The sequence below is a fragment of the Saccostrea echinata genome, unplaced genomic scaffold (assembly GCF_033153115.1).
Source record: "Saccostrea echinata isolate AGI-Se365-2 ecotype Australia unplaced genomic scaffold, CSIRO_AGI_Sech_v1 ptg000086l, whole genome shotgun sequence".
Taxonomy (NCBI): Eukaryota; Metazoa; Mollusca; class Bivalvia; order Ostreida; family Ostreidae; genus Saccostrea; species Saccostrea echinata.
In genome coordinates this window covers 2,155,043-2,174,465 of record NW_026889835.1, presented here as the reverse complement: position 1 = coordinate 2,174,465, position 19,423 = coordinate 2,155,043, and the positions used below count along the sequence as shown (strand labels likewise).

At 31.3% G+C, this 19,423-nt stretch overlaps 1 protein-coding gene across 1 annotated transcript; it reads right to left on the bottom strand.

Moving 5' to 3' along the window:
* Positions 1-1,049: 1,049 nt before the first annotated feature.
* LOC133176990 (atrial natriuretic peptide-converting enzyme-like) lies at positions 1,050-18,923 on the bottom strand. The gene is made up of 19 exons (XM_061312064.1): positions 18,620-18,923; positions 18,188-18,247; positions 17,838-17,968; positions 14,478-14,545; positions 14,212-14,375; positions 13,830-13,865; positions 13,385-13,621; positions 11,455-11,541; positions 11,099-11,365; positions 10,720-10,863; positions 10,318-10,425; positions 9,807-9,923; positions 8,993-9,125; positions 8,613-8,726; positions 8,440-8,489; positions 7,658-7,838; positions 7,157-7,422; positions 6,779-6,936; positions 1,050-1,424 (listed from the first exon to the last, which is right to left on the bottom strand). Exons 1-19 carry the CDS (start codon positions 18,912-18,914, stop codon positions 1,230-1,232), a joined length of 2,811 nt encoding a protein of 936 aa, XP_061168048.1. The 5' UTR covers positions 18,915-18,923; the 3' UTR covers positions 1,050-1,229.
* Positions 18,924-19,423: the final 500 nt, after the last annotated feature.

Genomic DNA, 19,423 nt, shown 5'->3' with positions numbered 1-19,423 from the left:
AATAAACAAGTTAATACATGTTTCATCCATATAAAATGGTAAGATTGTATTTATTTATTTTCATATATTTGATATCAACAAATTTATACATATGAGATAAACATTCTTTTCAATAGACAACATATTTCAACCATATAAAATATTAAATTGGATTTATTTTATTTTATGTATTTGATATCAACAAAATTTATATACATGTACGTGATATATATTTATATATATTCTTTTCAATATACAATATACAATGTATTTAAAAATGTGTATATACTAGTACATGGTTCAATCATATAAAATATCATAAGATTGTCCACTGACAAATGTTGCAACATTATTCCCATGATTATAACTAAGGTTTGATACATATCCATATAAAATCTTTATAAGTAGATATTATATTTTGTATGTAAAACTAATTGCGATTTATCGAAATCAACAGAAAAAAAATTTAATGTATCCAAGTATACAAATAAGATACATATTTCAAAACGTTACAAACTGACAAAAAGGCCCGATTTTATACTTAACATTAATCAAGTCTACCAAAGTTAATTTTACAGCATTACAGTAAATCAGTAAAATGTCACAAAAGTACCTTCGATTCAATGAAGTATTTATTCAAGAAATAAAATGACGGTTGAGGTAGGTTTGTAATCATTGCTTTTATACATAGATTTAATTATTCCAAAGAACTTTGAAATCGTTTTCATTTTTTGAAAATTATTATTAATAAATGTAAAAATGTAGTATCCATGAGGGAAGGACAATATTTTTCACTATGATAAGATTATGGAAAATTGGTCAATTGAATAAAAAGGCATATAAAGCTATTGGTTTAAAAACTGCAGCTGTATATAGATCTATTTTTATAACTAGTATTTTGAAGTGACGGGTGATATATTTATTTGTACTAGCATAAGCATATTTTTCAATTATTAATTTAACTTGCACAAAAATTAAATATTATAACAAGAAAAATGAGGAATAAATATCATTGCATATAGCAAAATAAACAAAATGCAGAAAAAAAATCTTTGGATTTAGGACTTAATGACAAAACCATGGTAAAACAAATGTGTAAAAAAAATATATTTTATCATGTAAGAAATAAACAATGAGATCGTCCGTGACATGCATTGCATCAAAAATGAAATTGGATTTCTGTTCATTAAAAACGTTATGAAATTCGAAAAAAAAAATCTAGATTCAGATATGATCGTCTTGATAATAAATCAAATTATGCCGTATTCAATGGGAAGTTCAAGATTTGTGATATTTCTTATCCAGTCAATGAACTTAAAAACCTCGGTGTAAATTCCAGGAACATTTGGCACAGCACAACCAAGTCCCCATGACGTCACTCCCGCTACATACCACGTGTCTGGCTCGTTTTCCATAGGACACATTAATGGACCTCCACTGTCTCCCTACATGTAAATATCATGTTAAGAAGTTATCCAGAATATTATGAATATGAAATTATTTAAGTTTCCTTCTAAATGATTTGGATATTGATTCAGGGTCTGGTATAAAGACGAATAATGACCCCCGTCGAAAAATGACTCCCAATTATTATTTGTCATTGGAAAATAACGCTTTTTTTCCTGTAGAAAAAGTGGCGTCACCCTTAAAATATGCATACCCTACATAAAGAAAAATGACCCCTATAGAATGACCCCTTGTGGATTTTATTTTTTTGGAAATATTTCTTTTTTTGGAAATATTTCTTTGGTTAATAAGATAAAGAATTATAAATCAAGAGGCCAAAATGCTCTCCTGAAGTAAATTATAGATACAGCGATTATATGTTGGTCTCATTAACCTTTCGAATAAACTGATCGTTTTTAATTTGCTTACAAAGGTATGGACGCTGTAAACATTAGCCACATTCTTAATCATAAAAAAAGCTCAGTCTGTATTGGCATATTACAAGTTGAAAAGTACATATTGTATTTCCCACAAATATTCCCCAACCGTTGCATTCAAAATTTTCAATCCTAAACTCTACAGTGTGTAGATATTGACTATCTTAAACAAAATCCTCCTAAGTGTTCTTGTTCTTTCTCTTCTTTCAACTGTTGTTCAGCTGGACGCATATTTACTAGTGATGTAAGTAAAGTTCAAAATTACGACCTAAAAGCTATCATTTAAAATGGTCCTAAATTCAGGGAGCCCAGCTCTTCTAAATGGCGACAAATTTAATTTCAATTATGAATTCAGACGAGGAGTTTGCTAGAGATGTGCTAAATATAAAGGGAAAGACCTTGACACTGTCAGAATGGCACGGATTAAACGTTTTAGATAAATATAGAATTGCATTAGAAAATTAAAGGGTAAAACGCAAACCATCTGTCCTTCCGTTGACAGTAGACACCGGAAGTGATAAAAGAATTAGAAAGACCATACAAAGTACATGTAGTATGTTTTACTTTCAGATGACAAAGCTTGTCTTTGTTTGTAAGGTTCATTATTATAACAGCATTTTAGAAGAACTCGATTTTAAGTCCACATCTGATAATCCAACCTATGCTCACAGTTCCCTTTCAAAGGACAAAATTCTTTAAAATCACCAATTAGTCTTTAATACATTTGACATTCCAGTCAATGGAAGTGAGTTTGATTTACCGTAAGATCCCCACACTTTATAACATCCTTACAAATAAAAATATATTGCAGGGTCCGGTAAATGTTCAACCAAGCCCCTATCCTTAGTCCTCACCAAAATATTAATTGCAGTGAAGGAGAAACTTCATACGTATTACATTGTTCTAAAACATATTCAAAAAGTGGCGTAAATTAAATATGGATTCTAAAAAAACTTATACAACCATTCCTCCAATAAATTAATGAGCATTATTTTTGACATCATAGACAACTGCTTCATCAATAAAAATGAAACTCGTAAATTAACAAGTCTTGTGATTGGTCATCTGCAAAATTAGTTAAAAATCATTCCGATCCTACAAAAAAGTACTCTGAAGTTGATATTAAAAAGATGTTGCCGTTCCTTACTGATAATTTCTATGTTGTCTTTGAAGACCAGGTCTTCTAAAATCTGTTGGAATTCTGATGCACCTTTATTAACCGACCTGTTTTTATATTCTTATGAAGCAGAATATATTCAAAAACCTCTTCATAAGAAGAAGGAAATTCTTACTGTCGCCTTGAAATCGACATTTAGATATTTCACACTGACTTTTTCGTCTGTGAAGTTTGGGGAAATTAGCCTGGTAGGATAGCTACTCGCTTTTTCTACTGTTATGCTAAATTGGCAAAGAGAAACAATTCCGATTAAAGTTGAATGATGTTTATTGTAAAGTCAGCAGATAGAAAGTGAATTTTATAAAAGTTGTTACACACACAAAAATAATAATAATAATAATAAACAGGTACAAGTAATTATCGAATAAACAATGCCAGATAAGTAAATAACTTTTGAAACAACCTGTAGCGAAACCCGCTAAGAGAAGGAACGATTACTAAAACATCAAATAAAGATCGATCGGTTACGTGAAATCAGTCATGCATAGCGCTTACCAAAGTTGTTACAGTTACAAAAGTTAAAAACCAAAAGTAGACAATAAAATCAGAAAACTTACAAACATTTACATGTAACTCCAAAGACAATATTTACAAAACTTCGGGAAAATTTAGTTACCTTCTCTGACTAGAGAGTTCCGAACAGGGAACATAATTCATGAGCGGTAAAATTAAATTGCCAAAAATTTATAAAAATAGAAAAATTCCAAAAACCTTATTTCGTGAATAATTCAACAAAGAAATGATTGCTAATAATGTAATTATATAATTTTAAACATTATTTGAACATTAAATGAAACAAGCAATTTGAAATTAATAACATTTCAGATATTTAAAAATGAAGTGCAAGTCAAATGAACAAAGTAATTTATCCTAATTCCTTATCAAAAATACTTTATAGGAAATCATTAAAATATTAATTAAAAATAATTGTTATAGTTAATTTTAAATTCTATGAATTCTAAAACTTTAATGTAACAGATTTAAGGACGATGTTTAATTAATTAACAATACTTACTTCATTCACATGTCTACTTTATATATCCCACTGAACTCGAAATAAAAGATGCTACAACGTCTACCATATCCAATTCATATTTGGATGTTTTACTGACTATAGATGATAATGGCCAACTAATAACTAAACTGAATGACAAACGGGACGGCAATAGCTTTTCCATCGTCAACTTCCCTTATCTATGTAGCATTATTCTAACATCACCTGCGTATGTTGGTTGTGTCTCTCAACTGATTCGATACGAATAGCAAGTTTTGAATACGATCTATTATTAAACCAAGGCAAGTTATTGACAAATAAGTTGATGTTACATGGATTTCAACAAAACGTTTAAAGTTAGCTTTTTGCACATTCTCCGGTCATTATAATGATCTTATTTGTAAATATATACAACCTATATTTAGGTTTTATTTTGTTTGACATGTTTCATACTATTTGTTAGGTTCGAACAATTCTAAACAAAAACAATTTAATCTAATTTCTTCTAACATACAAGTATATTTAGAACTTATTTTTTCCACACACGGGGCTCTCCATCATTTGAAATTTTACTGTGTTGCAGACTTTACGCAAAGCAGTAATATTCGCAACTGAACTACTATTCTTATAATTACACAAGCATACACACAACTATTTTGACTCACTTATTCGTTATAAAATTGGTATGATCGTCCATATTAATAAAAAAAAAAATAAATTAATAGATATTGAAATCATCTAGAATGTCTCCAATTAAATATAATAATGTACATACTATAACACAAACCAACTGAACCCCCCCCCCCCAACACACACACGCACACGACACACAACTTTAAAAATACGATTATAAGAAAATATATAATATACATGTATCAGTATTTACTAGTTGTAAGTATTAAACTTTGATATTTTTATGTATAAATTTACATTTTACACATGCAATGACGAGCAGAGGAAATTCTGGTCGATACAATTGAATTACTTACCATCTTTAAAAGTAAATTTGCCCTGCTTTTGTTTGTCGATCGAATTACGGATTAGTTTTTGAATTTAAAAAAGAAATTTAGAATAGTAAAATACTTTGGGGGTATGCCTTTAAATTCTTCAATAATACATGTACATCAATTAAATTACAGTATGATGGTTGACTCACAATGCCATCATTATTCTAGAGACGTGATTCTGAAGTAAAGACATATATTTTTAAATTAATTTTAATATATTTAAATATTTAAAAATGCAACTAGCAATTATACGGTTACATGGAAGTGTGAAAACAAATGATTTGTCTTTGTTCCTTCATTCGTAAAGCTCAGCGAGGGTCTAGGAGATAGTTGATAATGCAAGGTGAAGCAAGACAATGTGGCATAATTAAGTGCTCTGCATTAAAAATTGAAATACGGTAGATTTGTTGGACTAAAGTTTCAGTTATAGAAAATTTATGTTCTGGTTTTCTGATTATCACGGATCTTACCGCGTCGCAAAATTTTTACTGTGTCGCACGCATAAAATTTGAATTTTTACTGTGTCGGGCAAAATTTTACCGTGTCGGGCCCGACACAGTAAAACTGCTTATGGAGAACTCTGCACACAAATATCTTGTCTGAACGAAGAACAGACTTATTAGAATAAAAAAGATGAAGATAACGAACATTGAGCAATCTAAAAAAATATCTAAAAACAAAACAAATCTGTGAACTGGGCATAAAACAGCCAACAGTCAAACGTCTGTAAATGAAGTATTTTTAAGGGTATGTCCCAGTCTAAGAGGACCAGCCTAAGCATTCCACTTCCAAGTCCCTAAACATTTACAATGCTTTGATCCAAAAGAGTCTTCTAGAGTTAATGAATTTTCGAAATTTTATCTCGCTCTCTTTGGTTATTACAAGCACAATAAGTTTTCTCGTATCTAGGTGTTTAATAAATCACTAAACTGTGATCCCATTGCTGCCATGTTAATTAATTTTGAAAATTCAAACATCCTACGTTTTTACATTCCTACAAATGAATGTGTCATTACTACTGCACAGTGGTAATCATTTTTGTTCAAGACGTAATTCTGTGAAATCAATACTTAATCCTACTTCCATGAAGTCAATGCTGGTAAATATAAGAGAATTTACACTGCTGGTTTAATTGACGTACCTTGCCCACTGATGATTTTTCAAGATATGCTTCATTTAAAATCATACATTGTAGTACAATTTGATGTAATTAGACAAAAAATTCAGCATACATTAGGTCATCTTTAAAATATTGTTGGTTTGCCCTCTCCCGACCGACTGGCTAAAAACCTTTTTTAACCTTCAGGAAGCAACGATTTTTTATATATTCTGGAAAATATATTTTAAAAATTTAGCACTGAAATTTTCTGAGAAATTTTTTTCACCTACCTACCGACCCAAATTTTTCATCCAGAGTCGGGAGAGGGCAAACAAACATTATTTTAAAGTTAGCCTTACCAGATATTATATAAATGTGACAATATATTGATGACAATGATAAAAGATGAAAGAAAAATTACCAAATATACATTATTAACTGGTCTTTCAATTATTGAAACTCTTCAAATATACTGGGAATAAGAAAAAAATTCAAAATTACGTTGCATGTGTTCTTTATAGATATAGTATCGCAGTATATTTTTTAATTCTAATTTTCATATGTATGAAATAAATTAAGGATATTTTTTTTTTTTTGAAAAAAAAATCTTATCAAAAGCAGAGTAGAGTTTCGACTTACCTGGCATGAATCGTGGCCTCTAGTTCCGCCAGCACACATCATGTCCTCTGAAAGTTTGTAAGGAGTCTGAATACCGGAAGTAGCTATAGCATGCTTGCATCCTTGCCAAGATGCTACATCCAAATTGACTTGTCGCAAGACCGGTTCATAATCCGCAGCTAAATGAGACGTAACGAAAATATTCACATCAAGATTAGAGATATCAGTTGAGTTTTCATAAAAGATTAAAACTGTACATTTTATTGCATTATGACCTTATCTTAAAATATCATGAAATAGATGTCCATTATATTAAATCAAGATACTCTTGATTAATTCCTACGAGTTATGTATTTCTGATTCATTACCTTTAATTCAGATGCTTTAGCACATACTTACCCTTTTGTTTGACTTTACCCCAGCCTACGGCAAAACAGCGTGTACCAACAACTGTCGTGTTATCAGGCAAGCAAAGGGGCCTTACATAGTCACTGAAGTACACTGGTGAAGCCAGTTGTATCAGGGCTATATCATTCATCACAGTCTCTGAGGAATATGCTTCGTGGACATGCAATGACTTAGCTTTCTTAAGCTGTCTATATCTGTTATAAGCAAATCGCCTTGTGTCACCAACAATTATAGTTAAATCATCAGTTGTTGTTTTGCTGAAAAACAATGTTTGAAAGGTCTGCTTGAAAATTTCAAAATAAATGTAAAGAAATCATTTTCATAATTTTTAAGAGTGTATAAGTTTATCTACAAATAACAAAACGTACAATTTCTAAAGTAATTTATTTTAAATTTTCATATTCATTACCCAAAATACTATAATTTCATTTTAACTCTTCTGTTTAAGTTATGCATTAATTAGTATATAATGTTAATTTTTGGTAACCTTACCCTCCGAGGCAGTGGGCAGCAGTAACGACCCAGTTCTGGTTTAAGATGCTTCCTCCACAAAAGTAACGCATCCCTCTGCCCCCATACAGACCCACATGAAAAGGCCATGTACCGGGTTTGACTTGTTTTCCATTAACAATACGGAGAGCGGACTGGAAATGGGCTGGTCGTGTTCCACAGACTAGGACAAACAAGAGAAGATTATTGAACAATCAACAAGTAAATAGGTCTTAAACATTTCAGACGTTTTTTTAACTTTTAAAAAGACGTAAAAGAAGCTTGTATAAGAACTAGTTCGTATTATTTTGCTTGTTATATGGAAGTACATATAAATATGATTGGGCAATTCAATGTCATTTATTGATTCATTTAATATTTGATCTAATAAAATACCTATATGCATAAAATATGATTGGTATACAGTATTCTATGTTTATTACAAAATATATAACGTACTATATTGTAAACAACATCAACCATATCAAACAATCCAAAATATAAATGTAGTTTTGGCAAAAAAATGCAACACCCCCCTACCCCCCAAGGAAAACATTTATTTGTTCTCTTCTGATGTGTTAATTGATTGAAGGACTAAACTTGATAAAATTACTCAGTACTTTATTGTATAATTTATGAAAATAATTATGAATTCTTGCATGTTTTGAAGATTTTGAAGCAAACCTTTTTTTTTTAACTTGAGTAACGAAGTTTGTTCCCCTTACATTATATTTAATAATTACTTTAATTACATACATGTATCTCTTGAATCTACATATGCTTACCAGGATGACCACACTGTAAATGGACAACATTGTTTCCGGTACACGTAGAACTAAGATTAAAAAAACATCATCATTTACATAGATTCTTTAAAGTGTTTGATAATAACTTGAAAGTAATCCAACATATAAAACCAGATTTTACTTGACAATGCTAAAGCGGTGACGGAAATTACCCTTTTCTTAGGAATGATTGCAACCAATTTGTGTTAGCTGATCCATTTACATTTTGAAAATCTAGTTTTGCCGTGGTTGTAGTTTTGTTCTTGAAAATGGTTGTTCTTGTTCCCCTGAAATTGTAAAGTTTTCAAAAAAAATTAATAATTAGACATTTTACTTATTGCACTGGATACATTTCTACTTAGCAATACACTATGAAGCAAAAAGCACTGTATAATAACTTTAGAAAAAAAAAGAATAGTTGTCTACATGAACTACTCAAGGCCAACTTTTCAATGTTGTAGTTGTAGTTTCTTAGAGTGAATCCTCAATATTTTTGTCTTAATAATAGTGACACTTGTTTCAGTGCTTCTTTTATCATCTTATACACGGATACCTATATCCCAGTTGTTGACAGACAAGGTCACTTAACGTCTCATTCCAATCGTCCGCACAGACTTCTTCCCAGTCATCTGATACGGAGTTGTAAACCTGAATAACGCCACTATCTGATCCGTTCCCCAATTTTACTGCAAAGAATTATATTATTTATACGTAATGTACAGTGTAATTTTCATTACTCCTCATTCATATTACAATGTAATTGGAACGACAATGAAGTTGCTCAGATTTGAACGTACATCTACAGTCTCGTTTAAAGTCATCATTTCGTAAGTTCTATGGTCAATATAATGACTTGTCAGCAAATACTATCTATCATTAAGTCAAATGCTGACTGACGTTTTTCATACTAATTGTTAGCCATTATTTACACACTGAATTGTCTTCGAATTTTTTATTTGTTTCCCGATCATGATAAAGAGTACACGGCGAGTGTGACCGGGCGAGAGAGAATGCTCACTCCTCTGTGGCCCCTGATCCCCACTCTGATGTTTTAGAGGTCCGTGTTTGCTAGATGCTCCTGATTTGTACTGTTTAAATGGACTTTTGAGCTAGAATACTGTTCGTTATCTCCATATATTTCATGTACTGTGCATTGAAGAAAAATATACAATGTAACTGTGTTGACTTTCCTTTTCAGGATTGCATTTATTAATAATATCCAACCGTCAATAAAATTTTATTTTTTATTTATTTGAATATGAATAGGAGCATATTTATTCATTAATTTACAGAACATCAACTTAAGTTTGAGAGGACTTTCTCATTGAAATTATTAAATTTTGAGTCAGTGATTCTAATTGACATACTACATTCAGCTTCCTCCACCTCCTCATAACAATCTGGGACGCCATTACAGACCTCAGAGTGCTTGATACAGAGACTGGACACAGGGTTACATTTGTATTCTCCTGTGGAGCACGCAGCTGAAAACAGAAAGGTAAATTATCAGTTGAACTTACTTATAGAGAAAGCAACTAAATATGTAGTTAAATATCTTTTTTTCTCTCTTTCGTTCCAAAAAAAAAAAAAAAAATGGAATTTTAAGTAACCATACTTTCCCTCCTAACAGACCGCCGTTTTTAGTTCTTTCAGTGAACCATGAAATATTTTGGAATAAATTTTGAAAAAACTATTTACATGGTGTAATATTTTGTCCTAACTCTTGCCCCCTTTGACCAAAACTGCATCCCCCAACCCCTGCAATACAATCGTGAATGAATGACCCTAACTATGAAGAAAACAATAACATCAAAACATTTCTACAATAATCCAAATTATAATATGAAAATCCAAATAATATTGAAAATTTTTTTTTACCACAATGAGCTTCATCAGCGTTATCTTCACAATCGCGATAATCGTCACACAAGAACGATATATCGATACAACGATCAGTATCACATGATATCTGGTTTGACTGGCATTCTACAAAAAAAAAAAAATTAAATATTTAAAACAAAAGAAAGTAAATTGTGACTAAATATTTTTTTACTGAAAGATGCAAGAAAACTAGCTAAGATATTGATTCCTCGTTTTATTTTTCATAAACATTTCTATTTTAACATAAACAACCATAATAAATACACTTACATGTAGTAATGGTAAAATTTCTCTCAGGAGACTTACTTAAAGAAGAAAATCTAAGAAACACAATACTGATAGTTTCAAGAAATTTTCTAAATGGATAAATACTGGTATGTGTAAGAAGAAAATGTATACCTTTAATTTCTAGTGGTTGGTGAGCCTCGTTGTAACCGATACAGATAGATGTGTCATTTACATCAGGTAAAGAAGAACACGTTAGATTCCTAGGCCATGGAGTAGAAAAGATCTCCCAGAACGTGAAACAGTTCTTCTTGTATTCTAAAAATGGAATTACAGGCTCTCTTTAGTTTCTATGGCCACTAGGGATTTACTTCGCACTTTGAAACATCTAATATACATGTAATATGTTACATATGAGTATTTCATCACAGTATTTTTTTTGGGGGGTACATTTATAATTACCATTAACGTTCATGACGATATTAATTGCTTGTTGAAAACCCTGAAGACAGTAGTTTCAATAAAAAAAATTAAATTAAAAAATGTTGGAAACCTTCACAGAGAGATCGGCATGGCGGTATGGTATGATAAGGAACCACCTCTGATCCTGAACATTTCGGAACAAACACAGAACACCCAAACAACTCTGAATGTTTATAACAATTCGTCATTCTTTGCATAGAGAAAACTAGATCCAGTATCATATTGGGCTTCGGGAAGTTGATTTCAAGATCGTAATTTGGTAGAGCAGACTGGGTAAATCCTAAATTAATGCAGGTATTATAATTTCGCCCATATGGAACATCCACGCATTTTCCGGCTGAAAAAACAAAATTCTGCTTCTCAGGACAAACAGGCCACTTCATACCAAGAAGATCATGATAATATAGAAAAAGATTGTATCCTTACGTTTGAATGGGTTTTCTCGGCAGTTGGAAGTTGGTAGACTGTTACAATCTAATGGAAATGATGTATTTTCGCAAGCTGATTTAACGTCTGGAAAAAAAAGATTTATTAGAAGTCGTTTATCGGACTTCTTTCTGGACATAATGACTACATTTATGAAAAATATACATAGATACATTAGGAATATTGTGATTATAATGAGACGTTTTGTTTTAGTATACTAGTAAGTAGTAATCACGTATGCGTCTTATCTTTACATAAAGGCATTACATGAGAGAATGAAGAAAATGTATATTGCTGCAACTATTGGATGAAATATATGGAGATAACGAACAGTATTCAAGCTCAAAAGTCCATAATACAATATAAAATAGGAGCAGAGCAAACACGGACCTCCAAACATCAGAGGTGGGATCAGGTGCCATGGAGGAGTGAGCATCCCCTGCCGACCGGTCACACCCGCCGTGTGCTCCTTGTCATGATCGGGAAATAACGAAAAAATCCGTCGACAATTCAGTGTGTAAATAATGGCCTAACAATTAGTATGAAAAACGTCAGTCAGCATTTGACTCAATGAAGTATATCTTTTCATAAAGGCATTACAAGAGAGAAAAAGGAAAATGTGTATTGCTGCAACTATTGGATATGAAGTATATCTTTAAATAAAGGCATTACAAGAGAGAAAGAAGAAAATGTATATTGCTACAACTATTGGATATTAAGTATATCTTTACATAAAGACAATTTACAAGAGAGAAAAAGGAAAATGTGTATTGCTGCAACTATTGGATATTATATATATATCTTTACATAAAGACATTTCACAAGAGAGAGAGAGAGAAAAAAAAAGAAAATGTGTATTTCACAAGAGAGAAAAAAATGTGTATTGCTGCAACTATTGGATGTGAAGTATATCTTTACATAAAGACATTTAAAACGAGAGAAAAGGGAAAATGTGTATTGCTGCAACTATTGGATATTAAGTATATCTTTACATAAAGACATTTCACAAGAGAGAAAAAGGAAAATGTATATTGCTGCAACTATTGGATATTAAGTATATCTTTACATAAAGACATCTCACAAGAGAGAAAAAGGAAAATGTGTATTGCTGCAACTATTGGATATTAAGTATATCTTTACATAAAGACATTGCACATGAGAGGGAAAAAAATGTGTATTGCTGCAACTATTGGATGTGAAGTATATCTTTACATAAAGACATTTAAAACGAGAGAAAAAAGAAAATGTGTATTGCTGCAACTATTGGATATTAAGTTTATCTTTACATAAAGACATTTCACAAGAGAGAAAAAGGAAAATGTATATTGCTGCAACTATTGGATATTAAGTACATCTTTACATAAAGACATTTTACATGAGAGAAAAAGGAAAATGTGTATTGCTGCAACTATTAGATATTAAGTATATCTTTACATAAAGATATTTCACAAGAGAGAGTAGAAAAAAAAGAAAATGTGTATTTCACAAGAGAGAAAAGGGAAAATGTGTATTGCAGCAACTATTGGATATTAAGTATATCTTTACATAAAGACATTTCACAAGAGAGAAAAAGGAAAATGTATATTGCTGCAACTATTGGATATTAAGTATATCTTTACATAAAGACATTTCACAAGAGAGAAAAAGGAAAATGTGTATTGCTGCAACTATTGGATATTAAGTATATCTTTACATAAAGACATTTTACATGAGAGAAAAAGGAGAATGTGTATTGCTGCAACTATTGGATATGAAGTATATCTTTACATAAAGACATTTCACAAGAGAGAAAAAGGAAAATATGTATTGCTGCAACTATTAGATATTAAGTTTTCTTAGTACATGTACTATCATAGGGAGTTATTGCATTGGCAGTAACAGTGATCGAAACTGGTCAAGATATCTTTGCTATTAAAAGTAAAATAATTACCTTGGCAATATTGTTTACACGGCAATACTGGTTGATTATTTTTGCACTCAGGGTTATACGCTGAGCACCAGAAATCTTTAGCATATCCATAACAAAATCCGTCGAAAATTTCAGCGTACTTTGACGAAGATTCTGCTACTTCTTGTAGTGTGCTGTGCCCGAATGCGTTTGGAAGAGTTGTCAGAGTGTAGGTCGTGTGATTAACGCAGTGATTTACACTAACTTTAAAGCACTGTCCTAGAAAAAAGGGTAAAAATCTCTCGAGTACAATTGTAGGAGCGAGTGACTCAATTACTGCCATATATAACATTGTTCTAACCCTGCCTTTTTGATATATTTTCCCTAACTCCAGTGATTCATGTGATACAGGTAAAAATTTGACCATTTTGCAAAAGTTAAACCTTGTTGTTTTAAAGAGATACAGGAAAAAATAGCTGCTCTTTACCTGGTGATACAGAAGGAAGCACTGTTGTTTCTGTCCCTAAGAATTAAACTAGGTATTATTATTTTGTTTACAACATAAAAAAATGTATGAATTGGTCTTTAAAAAATAATAAAGGGCTCTTATTCTATCTTTTCATTTTTTGTGTCAGTTTCCTAATAACTCATTATAACCTTACTTGGAACAAAAAAAATTGTCTTCAATTGTCCCTTAATTGTAAGTAAATAACTTAAAATGTACCGTAATTCTCTTTTAATTATTTATCGGTACTTAACAATCAATTTATGCTTATGTAATTACGAACATGATCGGTACAGTAAAAATTATATGATTAAAGTCTTTTTTAATTTGGTAATTTACGGATAAAGACATCCATAAAACTGACTGAGCGCTGTAATTTTTATCGAATCCGGCGACGCTTGGATCACTCCACTTCCAAGTCCGGAAACTAGTAGCGACACCAGCGATGATTCCGTCCAATTGAAGACATTTATTGGCGAAGTAAATTTTATGCTGTAGAGGACGCTAGACAATTGCCCATTTCCAGATCTACAATATGAAAAAAAATTATACTTATAATAATTGGGACAACTTGTCATCTAAACAACGATTGTTTCCATATAACAATCAAGGAAATTGTTCAAAAAATACCTAATTTCGTTAATGATTGTAGAGCTGTACTGTGATCGGAATGGACTTTTTGAGAAAATTAATTTCATCTGAAAAAAATAAAAGTACAAGATTTCATAAAACTCGTCGTACTTCATCATTCTCTCTCTCTCTCTCTCTTAACGTTTCAGTACCTGAAGTTCAATGAAGTAAATTTTAGTTTTTACTGTTACCATCAAAGGTCTCGGTGCATTAATTGCATCATCTTGTTTACACTAGACAAAAACATTTTTTCAGTAAACTTAATTTTACACAGTTATAATTGTAACGCTTTTATTCTATGTCTTGACATGTTAAAATGTATTATGTTCCCGATGTATCAAATATAAATGGAACTGAACTGAACTGTGAAATGATGGAAAATTGCTTAAATAATAAAGTGTTTGCGACACTGGTCTAGGTCAAAAGTGACATTTAGTTTAAACCATATCTTATATTTAATTTTCTATTAATTTTAAAAGAAGTTTATACACACACAACTATATATAAAGACTGTTTTAAAAAAATTCTAAAAATTATTTGTTTCGTCTCGTAATGTACAATGTTGGACTCATATTAGTAAGTACAAGGTAAATACGGTAGTAGATGACTGACAATAGTGCAGAAAAATGTGGTTTTGTTATACCAGCACTTTCTAAAGAAAATCGGGTATACTAGTACTATTGTTAGCCTGGTCCGTGCGTCCGTCTTTCAAACAATAATCTTCCTCAAATTCCTCTTACAATTTAAGTAGTAGCCAATTTATTTTTTTGGAATACATGTATTATGAGTGGTGTTATAAAGTATCCGAATTTCATTTTCATCCTGGGGTCGTAAACGACGTTTTTCTGCAAAGTCTTCTGATTCGCACACTTCTTACATTTGAAGCAGTATTCATCTTTTAAAATATTTTCGTTCTCTAATTTACAATTTAATTTTCTATTCCCAGTGAGTACATGACTAATAGGCTAATCATATTATATATTATAGACTGTCTGTAAGTAAATGCTGAGAACAAGAATTTTACAGTTTGTCTGGGAAAGTTTAAAAAAAAAAGAAGAAGAAATTTCATACATGGGTTTGACGCCGATGTGCAATAAGGTTTTATTTTCTTTCTAGGAGCCAACTGTAATCGAAAACCGACGTTTTTCTTCAAATTTTCTTTCTCGTACTCCTCTGCGAATTTTAAGCAATAGCCAATTCATCTTTTGCCATATGATAGGTGATGTCCTATATACGTGCAATAAAGTGTCAGAAATTTTATTTTCACCATGTAGACCAACTGAGGGTGAAAAGCATTTCTTTTTAAACAAAACAATTTTTCCCTCAAATTCGTCTTACGCCTATTCATCTCTTAAAATATGATTGATTGTGTCCTGCAGGCCCCAGGATCATGAAACAGACTTATACTTAAGTTAGATTTTCAATTGCCTGTAGAATGTTTATCAACTATTGAATTAATCTCTAAATTTGCAGATAACAATACTTTTGTAATACAATATTGAAAAATATTTTAGTTTTGTTCTGCTTGACTTCTAGAACATTGTAATACAACATCAAGATTTGACTTACGCTTAAGACGTTTCATGATCCTGGGGCCGACAGATTTGCAATAAGGTTTGAGCATTTTAATTTTCATAAGGAAGGCAAATTCAGGCCATAAAATTTTTTTTTTTTTTTAGAAAAAGCATGTTCTCAAACTATTGTTGCATATTACACAGAAGCCAAATCATCAATAAAAACATGATTGATGGTGTCCTGTAGAAATGCAATAAGGTTTCGGATTTTTTTTTTCATCAGGAGGGGGGGGGGGGCTAAATATTTAGTTAATTTTTTTAGCACAGAAACTTTCTTCCAAAATTCATTTTTAGACAGAATTCATACTTCATTAAATTCTTTAATTTCATACTGGTAACTAATTTGTAGTTTGAAATACTTACATATGAAATCCTTGGGACACATTCACATGAGCATTTTCAGTTCAATTCAATACATACATAATTACGTATATTATATAATAACTACTGCTGCTTCTTCATCAGCTACACAGATACACAGAATAGTTTTAGAGACAACTGCTTAAGTGCGGGTATTACTGTCTTATAACAGCATTTAGTTTATTCTACATCAACTGTTGATACCTTCTGAGGGAATTTCGGAGGAAAAAAGCTCAATATTTCGAATACCTTTGACGTAACACCAAATAACAACGTAAACTACATGTATAATTTTTATATTGTACCAGGTGACTGTTTCATCACGGAAGTTACGATTATTTGCTCATCAGATTAGAAGTAACATTAGAAGTTATACTTTGCATAGAATCACTCTTCAAAAATAATCCTTTACCAAACTTAAATTCTTATATTACATTTGATATTGTCATATACGAATTCAAACTGGAAATGAATTAAGTTGGTAGAGGATGTTTGTAACGTATTCAATAATACGTCTCGTCATGCAGAAGATTACATTTTATATAACATTTACTCGGAACTCAAATCAACCACGTAAGAATTTTCGCAGTATATCGATATAAATTGGAAGATGCCTCCTGAATGAAAACAGAATTGATGTGATACATGGGATTAGGTTCGGAAACAGCACACATCACTTGTAACAAGCCATTTCCTTTTGTTACAAAATTAGATAAAAACATGGATTTCCTGCCAGCTTCGATATGCCAAAACAAGAAGAATATCATTAAAAAGAGGCTTTATTGGTAATATCATCGGTCTTCAAAGTGCTGTCTACTTTTAATTTTCTGTGAAGCAAAAAGGATAAAGAAGACGATTGGTAGGATCCTCAGGTGGCTAATGGCAAGAGACAGGAGGATATTCGCCGAGTTCGACAGAAGACCGATCCAAATAACGTGAAACTAATGCGGAAATGAATGTCAATCAGTCATTTTCAATTGGAAGCAATCTTATTACACGTATTTCTGTTAAATCTAATTGAAAGTGATTCTTTTTCAGTATTATTGAATTATTCTAGGTAAGAAACCGGAAGAGAAAAAAATGTAGTACTGAAATATGCAATGATTCCCCATCGTGTCAATTTATTTTCCTACTAGTTTAATGTACTTGATAAGCGAACATGGTACAGCATTAAATAAACCTCCATATATGCTTCTAGTGATCAAAATTATATTTTTATAAAACACTCTTTATATACTTTCATGGATGACAAAGTAGTTTTCTACATTCATGTAGTCCATAGTATATGTAAAATCTATTTAAAGTTTTAAACGCTATTGGCACTCATTGGTGCTGAAAAGATAAAAGTGTTCTCGCAAAGAGTTTTAAGATTCAGTTGCTTTAGAAGGAAACCCAGGAACAATTATAGTGTAACGAAATGTCCTACCTGATATAAAAATGTCCTAGAAAAATACTGGTATGCAATTGAGGTTTTATCTGAATATTCTGTGTTGTAATTAGAGTAGGGCCCGGCTATTATAAGCAGGCTTCCATTAAAGGTATCTGTCTTGAATGAAACTGAAAGTAAACAATGGTGATCTTTATTCATTTTTTTTTAATTGCAAATAATATTATTCTCCTAGGTGCTTCTTAGACATATCTTTAGTAGATTACTTTATGATCATTTTATGTTTGCATAATTTGTATATATTCATTTGATTTCAAATTTAAAAATTTCGTTTTTTCGTCCATCTGCTTCACAAGCTTCAAAATTTCCAATACGTTCTCCATACTTACATGAAGGCACGTGAGTTGTGGTGATGGCTGTATAAACAGGGGGATATGTCGTGTCTTTTTCTGAAAAAAAAAAATGAAAATAAAAGTTAAACTGATAATATATACTGATATGATCAAAAGCAAATTTTCATGTCATATTTAAATCATTACTCAGTATATACTGCAATTCTGTTGTACTGCAACAACACATTCATGCTGAATTTTAGAAATGTTAAAACTTGAAAGAAATTTTTCATATTACTAAAGTTAGATTTTTTAAAATTAAAAATTTGTAGACGAGAACAAATTCAATTAATTGCACAATAAAATTTATAAAACAAGTAAAGTGCATTTTTATCCAAGCATGCTTTCTAGCTAGGAAATAATCATTTTTAATCATCATGGTCATCAACATTATCATCATCATCATCACTTAAAAATAAGCTGGCATACTTTGTGCGGAACTGATTAAATATCCAACTAAAAATCCAATGACGGCTACACAACAGATGATGAATCCAATGAGACACAACTTTCTTTTTCTCTTGGCCTCATCTTTTTCTTGGAATTCAATTTCTGGGATGTCTTCGGCCGGAGTGTAGTCCTTGGAGCGTGGTTTCTTTTCCAGGACTCCATCTGGATTGAACTTCGACTCTTCTTGTTGAAACAACGGATTGTCATAACATGCCTGAAGAAGGGTAACATTTTCATCACATCCTTTATAACTTCTCAAATGAAAAACTTGCATTGGAATTTTATGAACAGTCCCACTCATTTTTTTCACTCTTAAAATGACTAAAATCAATCGTTTTTCGGATACATTTTACAAAGATTCATTTCTAGTTCAAGAGGAAAGGAACCACATGATCAAACACCAAATGTCTTAGAGACTTTAAAAAAGACTGTCATCTAGAGTGGACGCGCCATCATAAGATTCTGATAAACGAAAAAAGGCTAATCAAGTATTCATTGGATCCACGGATCGATCCTGTCTAACCAACTCATGCTGTGTGTACAGAGTAATTATTGTCCGAATGTGCATACTACTTAGCCATTATTACGTGATCTTTCACAGATTTCTTTAAAAAATGGATTCCTTAAACAGGAGGCTATTAGCAAACAATTGCGGAAGATTCCTTGATAGTTTTGAAAGAACAAATTGCATCGGAGTTGGAGAGACGAGTAGGAAGTACCAGTATAATAACAGTGTCAAATTGTACTGCATGTTATTTTTTTAATAGAATACCCTAATGTATG